The 8,719-nt window shown below is 33.0% G+C and overlaps 1 protein-coding gene across 1 annotated transcript; it reads left to right on the top strand.

Moving 5' to 3' along the window:
• The first annotated feature begins 1,690 nt into the window (after positions 1 to 1,690).
• LOC131946143 (neurogenic locus notch homolog protein 2-like) lies at positions 1,691 to 6,835 on the top strand. The gene is made up of 7 exons (XM_059306830.1): positions 1,691 to 1,766; positions 2,673 to 2,798; positions 3,380 to 3,438; positions 4,411 to 4,558; positions 5,887 to 5,945; positions 6,385 to 6,532; positions 6,773 to 6,835. Coding segments are annotated over exons 1-7 (618 nt in total). The 3' UTR covers positions 6,775 to 6,835.
• The last annotated feature ends 1,884 nt before the right edge of the window (positions 6,836 to 8,719 follow it).

Here is an 8,719-nt window from a genome sequence, read left to right as displayed (position 1 = left end):
GAGGTAGGGAGAGCGTTTGCAGCTTGTTTTCTAACGGCTCGAAGAAGAGAATTATATATATAGATAAATATAATTTTTATAAAATTCATATTTTATGTTCAAAGAAGTGAATGAGATAATGAAAATTAAATAATGAGCTAGCATTAAAACTACTTATTCGAATTTTAAAAATATTGAAGAATCGAATGTAATAATTTGAAAGTTTATTTTTTTTTAAATTTAATCAAGATTGGTTTAAGTTAACTGATAGGCTGTGAATTAAGTCGAATTGGAGCGGTACTATTGCCGACATTTCAAAAGGTTTGTGTCGTTTATTTCCTAATGTAGTGTCTTATGTTACCATTTTAAACACATTTTACTTTCATATTTTGAACTTACAAAAGTATTGGAAAATTAATACGAACGTCATTCAATCGTCCTATAGTTATTAAAATGCACTTAAAAAGTGCAGCGGTTTACATCATCATTATGAGGGTTTAAAGGAAAACGGTAATAGCAATAGTTCTAATTAAAATACTGTTATGTTACTGAAGAATTTTTAACTGTTGAAAAAGTTTGGATACTACTCATTTGACTTGAAAACAGGAAACAATAACACCATTCGGCCACTTATTCTTTAAAGCACATCCGCTCCTCCATTCCTCCCATCAATGCGCCCTCGAACGAATTTAGAAAAATATAATTATAATTGATATTAAAAAATATACTGAACCATGTCATTTCTCCTCCAGCTATATAAATTCGCAACAAAACACACTAAATTTCACCTTTAAAAAAAATAAACACTGTCTGCGTCCTCTTTATTTACAAGTTGTTTTTTTTAACTTGCTTCTTCGTTCTTTTGTCTGTCTGTCTATTTGCCATTTGTTTTTTAAATTTATTTAATTATTTTTAAAATCCATATTAATGCTTTTGTGAATTAAATATACTATGAAGGAGAAAATAAATGATTTTCTTTTGATATATAATAATAAATTAGTAAAAACTAAAAAGAAAAACGTGGCTTACTTCTTAAATTCTAGTAAAAGTATTTAATACATTTGTCAATATTATTTCACCTGCACTATGTTTATTACGTTTATTATCACTTATTATTCATTCATTCTCAGATATATTTATATCACATTATTCATTGTAACAAGATGAAGGTTGCTAATACAAAAATAAACCTCGCTGTTGCACTGCTCTTCTGTGTTGCATACGTACACGGTGAGTACATTATATTCATTAACTCACGGAGAAAAACAAATCTGAAATTATAAATAAAGCTGAAAAAATATTACTAATTTAACGTTATTTACTAGCGGTATTAAAAATGTCTGCTGACTCGAACGCGGATTTAGTAGAATAGCTCGCTACTTCTAGGCCACTCTCTTCCTTCCTAACTTTATGATATTCGTAATATTCCAATTTAGGTTGAAAATGGTTAGCGTGGTTTTACTGTAGCTAAATGATTTTTTTTTATTTTGGAAAAAAAAATATTTCTGGACGGTTTTTTTTCAGCTACTGGGCTATAAAACGTTATATAATTGGTATTCCAGACTTACAACAATTTTGGCAAGAAGTCATTTGAACACACTTTCTTCAGAGAAGGTGCTTTTATGAATTAGTCTAAAGCTACAGTACCTACAAATATACATTTAGACATAATTCTACTTCAGCCAAGTGTCCCTGCCAACAGATTACAAGGATGGTGAGAGGACGCAATGTGTGCTCATGCAGGCCAGGGTATGTCGTCAACCCCACAAACCCTGCTCAATGTCTAGGTAAGAATGTAGGTGCATTTTAATTGGTTAGTTAATCAATCGGGGGCAAGTTTATACGATGTTACTTAGTCATTCAACTCTGATGGGATACCGACTCACGTTAGGGAAAGTAAAGGCTGCAGGGAGTCATGCGGACCAAATTATAATTTCATACGCCTAGGTCACTAAACGATTCCCAGAAAGATCCGCAACGGAAAAATGCGAAAAACAGACATTTTGCAAAGATAAAACAGCTGCAGCCTACTAGCTATTTTTTGGTTGAACAAAGCTAATTGTAGTGAATCCGAAAAAAGTTTGTAATGGGAGTCAACGGCGGCCAATTCGGCTAGTAGCAAGTTGACACGTCATACTGGATTGTGTTGGAGGGAAACACTACCAACACCAGATTGAAGAAGAAGAAATTAATGTATGATATTGTGTGACACTGAATCGTGGAGATAGTTTTTAAGGCAGTCATACCAAACTTAAGGTTTTGCTAGATTGAGCGATAGAACACAGCACATCATTGTTTGTCTTTTAACTTTACTAACATTTATAATTAGTATCGAACTCGTATTAAACGAATTTGTAAATCACACAATATCTAAAATGTGAAATGTTACACCAATTGTGTTGGATTAGTTTTGGTTCCCATTGTATAGTATATTGCCCGATTTCGTGATTAAATGATTTCTTGTGAACAAAATAAAATCACACAAATACGTCTTAGTTCAAAAACAAAAACAGTATGTGTTAGGTAATGTTTTTTTTTTTAAAAAAAGCACACATACTGTTTTTGTTTTTGAACTAAGACGTATTTGTGTGATTTTATTTTAAAATTTAAAAAAAATATATTGTTTACTTGATCCGAAACACATGGTTACGTTTTCTGAATGATGTATTTTAGTTTGCAAACCTAACTTCTAGATATCAATGAATGCAACGCTGAGCCAAGCCCATGTCAACAGATTTGCATCAACACAGACGGAAGCTTCACTTGTTCATGTAAACCTGGATTTGCCGTAAACAGCACGGACCCAACAATGTGTGATGGTAGGTCATTATTAGAAAACAATACAGCGTTTATTGCCTTTAAAGTTGACCGTCATTTATATATATATAGTATCATTCTCGCATACATCTTTACATCTTTGAAACAAAAAAAAGTATATTTATAACAAGTCTATTTCTTCGTTCTTTATTTTTATGTTAGAAGGTATTTTCTCAAAAAACGATTAAAGATTTCTGATCAACTTTTTAAGCGCTGTATAGGCAGTTGACTCCGAAGTTTTCTATACACAATGGGTTGCTGTCCCAGCTATATGCCAACGGTTGTAACTTGGGAGTCTTCGGTTCAGCAACCATGAACTTTACAAAAAATATTTAAGTACAGAACACCTAAAGGCGTTATGTCGAAAATGCGCAACTTTGTCCAATCCTTCGATCAAACAATACCAAAACGTTTTATCAAGAAACTTTGAATGGCTTTTCCTTCTATCGCCTCTTTGTAACTACCTGGATGTCACATGTATTTATAGTTACATTACATAAACAAAATGTCTTGCAACAAAAAAAAAATGTTTCCTGCTATTACTATTATAATTTAACTAAAACTAGTGTTAATTTATTTTTAGCACTGTGTGTTCCTTTAGCAAGTGCAATAACGGAAACGCGACCGTCTACATCAGCCCAGGTAATATAAATACATACTTACATCCACACTTCAATATTTGTCAAAATCCAAATTTACATTATAATCAATATCTTTACTTATCCGAATACATTTGAAAGTTTACATAGATTCCAAAAATCTAGCACTGTCTGAGATAAGTGTTTTGTTCCAGACTGTTTTCTTCCGGTATGGGAGGGGGGGGGGGCAATTAAAATTTTTGGGGGGTGGGGGGAGGGTAAGGCGGACAAAGTTAAAAGTGGTGGGGGGTGGTAGACTTTTTTTGGGGTAAGGGGAGAACAGATGCCTGAAAGAATCGCTGAGATACGTAATCAAATGTGTTATCATCGAGACCAGTTGGTTAAGCTAGATTCGCTTATCAACTCTACTGGGTAAAAGACCGTGGACAAGAGCTTTTCCGACCCATATTTTCTGGGCCAGTTTTTCCAACCGTCGCCAATGAATTCCGCATGTCTGTCAATCCAACTGTCATCAGGTGTATTCAATCTTCTTGCTTTCTCTTCGAGTACCGCAAATTTTTATTAGGTCTATTTTTCTCTTTGTCCAATGGATTGAGCAAAGGGCCTTGCAATGTGTTAAACTTATTTAATTGTTCATTGACGTTGTTGAAGCTCCCATACAAGCACACTTCTTATCTAAAATCCTGTAAAATAATTACGATTTTTTAAAAAAATGTACAAATAGACGAGAGTATATCCTATAAGCGAGTTTATCAGTAGAGTGGATAATTATTTAAAAATTATACAGCGCTTGCTTTCTCTAAATTTTCTGTTGCTATAAAAATAACATTTACGATACCCATTTTACGTAAATGCTAGCTTACTTTAAATATCTAAATATTAATACACACATACTTTATCTTCAAATAGGTATGGTGATTTAATATTATACATGTTTAGGTATAAATAAATAAATGTGTGTGTCTGGAAAAAAATATTAACTCAATTAATGTTAGTTCGCTTTATATTGCCACAGGAATGCTACGCAACTTGTAGGGCTGAACGATGCTATTCTTTCAAGTTTTTCAATGGTGAATGTTCAACGAGGCTCTTTACCGGTGATGTTGTAAATGTTAGTATAAGTGAAACATCGGCTTCCTCTTTAACATGCTACAATGAAACTAGTAAGTTTTTCGGCGTGTTAATTGCTTTTTATTTTTGTTAAACATAATGTAACAACATACACAAACAAATAGAATCTTGATACAGTGGAGTAGCGAGATCGGATGTCACCCGGAGCGGCACTTAATGGTGTCACCCCCCCCCCCCAGAGGCGTAGCGACAAATTTTCGATTTGCACCCCCCTCAAACTTTCGATTTACACCCCCCTCAAACTTTCGTTTTCCACCCCCCCCCCCCTCAAACTTTCGATTTCGATTTGCATCCCCCCCCCCTCAAATTTTTCTGTATATATTTTGCTATTTTTTTGCCTTGGTGTCACCCCCTCTAAATGGTGTCACCCGGTGCGGTCCGCACCCCCCGCCCCTCCCCCCCCCCTCGCTACGCCTCTATCTTGATGCTACCATTGTAAAGTAATCAAGTTTGATGTGAAAAATGTAAGGTGACGTGGTGTGACGCTACGGACTATAACTTTTCGTAACAATGTAAACATAATAGACATTTCCTAAAAAAAAATAGGCTAAGTTCCAATAAGTGTTTACGATCTTAATAACGTTCTATTTTGCCTTGTAACACAACGTTGTTGTTCACAATTTGCTTACATGTGTTTGCAAAAACATTTTAATAACAAGCTTCTATGTAATAATGCACTAAAAAGTAGAAAATAAATTATTTCATTTAAATATTTAATAATTAACTATTGTTAAAATTACTTTAAATAAAGCGTGGTTCTCTATGGTATCTATATTATCTATTGATATCTTAACAAATATTTATGAAGAGACCCAAGCATTTCTTTATAGTAATCTAAATAGAAACGCATATATATGTATATATATATATATATATATATATATATATATGTATATATATATATATATATATATATATATATATATATATATATATATATATATATATATATATATATGATAGTGCAGAAAGTGTAATATAGGACTGCTTACCAATTTCAGGAAATGTTAATTTACTCATGATAAATTAATTAGGCATCCAATTATGTCAAATTTAATGTCATATTGCCAACTTTTAAACGAATCTGTCAGTTAGGAGTGCCTGAAATTTCGCTCTCTCGTTTGGATATATGATGGCAGACAGCGGAAGTTAGTTAAATAAAGCTTATAAAAACATCCGACTTGCTTAGCATATTCGTGCATTTATTTATTTCTCTAGAACTTTCTTCATTTTACTTTCTCGTCTACGAAGTATAGAGGAAGTATTGGAATTGTGCAAATAATCGAAATAATATATAACATAAAGTCTAATTTTGCTGTCTACGTGTTGAAAACATAACCATTGTTTTTTTCCAATTTAGCTCAGTGTACTGTATATAACGATGCCGGTTATAGAGGACTCCCTGCAACGGATCTGGAGGTACTGCTAATGTGTTCGATGAATTTAAATTTCCATATAAATCTTATTGTTTATTAATGTGATTTGGAAGGACGAGAGTAGAAAACGGTGCATGGACAAGAAACAATATAATATCTAACCATTCAATTTCAAATTAATTTTTAGAATAATTGATTTTTATATACAATTTGTGGCTTCATACATTAATTTTACTTATCTTAAATCAATCACCTATTATATTCGCACACAGTTTTTTTTATGCTAGCGCTATTTGTTTCAGTTCAAAATGTGTTCGTTGAATGCATGTTAATGTTTATGTTAATGTGCATAACCTAGCTCCGCTTTCTTCATTCTCAAGTGGACTTTGGAAGTTCTTTTCATCAACGTTTAGCATTACTCAAGTTTTTTTGTTGTTTGTGACGCTAAATGTTCGAAGTCATGTTTTGATATTCTCTTTCAGACGTGTGTCAACACTTGTCGTGACGATGCTCATTGTTTTTCCTATACTTTCCTCGCCGGCTTCATTTGTATACTCACCTACGCGACTGGAGCTCTTGTTGACCTAAATGTGCCGATTGATCAGTTTCTCTTTCTTGACTGCGCAAAATGTGAGTGTTTTTGCCTGCAGTTTTATCTGGCTCATTGTTACCATATATTGTGTTTAAAAATGTAAATGTTATTGGCTCAGATATTATCTATCATAATATTAACATATATATATTTTTAAAACGAATGCCTTATATGAAATATATTATTTTGAAAGTAACAACTTTCGAAATTGTTACCCTGTTTTATATAGGTTTCGAGAAATATGTACTGTGCGTATATACAATTTTATTTTACTACAGAAAAAAAAGAGTTGGGGAAAACAAGAAAGCAACAAAACACTGCGCACTATTGAAGATTGTCAAACAACCTTCTCAGAAGAATTATCTTCATATTAAAAAAAAATTGAATAAAGTAAAGCATGTCCATTATTGTGTTCCCTTGATTTCTTTTTGCACCCATTAACATACAATATAGATGCGTATCGGAAGTTTGCATGCGATTGTTCTTAAAAAATGACGCAGATTGTTAAATGCATACTGAAATATTTGTTCTGTAAGTAGGCATCTCTGCGCTTGTTTCCGTGTGTTTGTGTGTGTGTCTGTGTTTGTGTGTGTGTATGTGTGTGTTTGTAAATGTGTTCGCGTCATGTTGTAAGACTCTAGGTTGTGTCACGTCAAGGGATGATCTTACATTTTTACAGTCAAGGAGACGTTAAGTGACTTGAGCAGTCCAGAGTTTGTTTACAAACAGCAGTAGTTTTAATGTCCTGTCTTTTTGACATTACTTTGAAGTCCTAAAGGAGTAAAAGACAGAAGCTTCACCTCTTCACCAAAACTATCTACACTTGAGCCATCGTAAGCTCTGCAGTCATCGATTTTCCTTCGACTATCCTTTTCCATGGTTGCTTTGATTGGCGTAAATTTCTTTTTTCCTGGGGGTTTATTGTCCAACGCTTTCCTCGCTATGCTGTTCCCTTCCCTTCTCAGAGCGTGCCCGAATGCGGCATTTAATATATCTACCAATTAGATTTCTTTACAGGACATTTAATCTGGCCATCTTATTTTATAAACTGGATAGAGGGTTAATAAAGCGTATAATTTCTGAAAGGGAAATGGGAGGAAGTGCGCACTTTGAAAAATCTACTGGTGACACTGGTTAAAGTATATATATATATATATATATATATATATATATATATATATATATATATATATATATATATATATATATATCGAGTAAAAGAGTAAACAAATTGAATCTTGAACCTTGAACTGTGGTTATGAGTCCGGGATTCGATTTAAAAATAAGATGACTGTCCGATGTATTAATTTTTGTCACTTGCATTACAATCCATTATTATCTTTAGGCTATAGCCTTAATTTTATAACTACTTTTTTGTTTTTATTTTGTTCCAACACTATTTTCAATTATCAAATTCAAGAATACAAGCGATAACTACGCATAAGCCATTATTTTTATGTCTGTTTGATCTGTCGGAGAAACTTGATTCTCAATTTAAAATCCAGCCCTTCAACAACACAATAAAACAATACGTTTTTATGCAGTATTAGCTTTAGGCTACAGCTTTGATGATATAACGTTTTTTTCTATAACTACGTTATAGTATACAGAGTATAGAAGTAGTATTGTAATCGTGCACAAAAATCACATGTAATTTGGACAATTTTCATCGTTTTATACCTCAGTACTTCATCTTGTACCGAGTATTGGGTACATTATTTTCATCGGGCAAAACTTATAAATACAGATGTTGGCGTTCTACGCCTAGTAATTCTGTCCGTATGTCTGTGCGTGTATGTTTGTATGTGTGTTTGTATGTCTGTAAACACGATAACTTGACTACCGTAAAAAGCTAGGTTGATGAAAAAAATTCTAAATGTAGTTAATGCTAACAGACTAAATAGGATTCAGTAACGCGAAACCCAATCTCAACATCAAACACTATTTTGATCATTATGTATCTTGAATATTTGTACCTACATTTGTATTTTGAAAAAAAGAATAATTAGCTTTCCTAGACAGAAAACAGCAAGCTTCGCAGAGTGGATTTAAAAATTTAACAATAAAAATAAGAGGTAACTACATCAGCCTCCCCCCCGCCCCAGTTTTCTCTCTCATTTACATAGTTTAAGATAATCTACTGTCATAAAAGTACCAAAATACATTATTTATAACAATGGAGTCTATGCTTAGAGTTCATTTTAAACAAATACCGTGGCTATTGC

Source organism: Physella acuta, unplaced genomic scaffold (genome assembly GCF_028476545.2).
Source record: "Physella acuta isolate Inbredline_101_S28 unplaced genomic scaffold, ASM2847654v3 ptg000007l, whole genome shotgun sequence".
NCBI classification, from domain to species: Eukaryota; Metazoa; Mollusca; class Gastropoda; family Physidae; genus Physella; species Physella acuta.
Note: the sequence above shows the minus strand (reverse complement) of the source record. Positions and strands in the feature narration are given on the sequence as shown.

Bases quoted from the DNA above. Each gene is read 5' to 3' on its own strand.
- LOC131946143 (XM_059306830.1), top strand. From the start codon at position 1,691: ATGGTGAGAGGACGCAATGTGTGCTCATGCAGGCCAGGGTATGTCGTC. The intron at 3,439-4,410 runs GTAATATAAATA...ATATTGCCACAG, and splicing joins GACCGTCTACATCAGCCCAG to GAATGCTACGCAACTTGTAG. The intron at 5,946-6,384 runs GTACTGCTAATG...ATTCTCTTTCAG, and splicing joins TCCCTGCAACGGATCTGGAG to ACGTGTGTCAACACTTGTCG.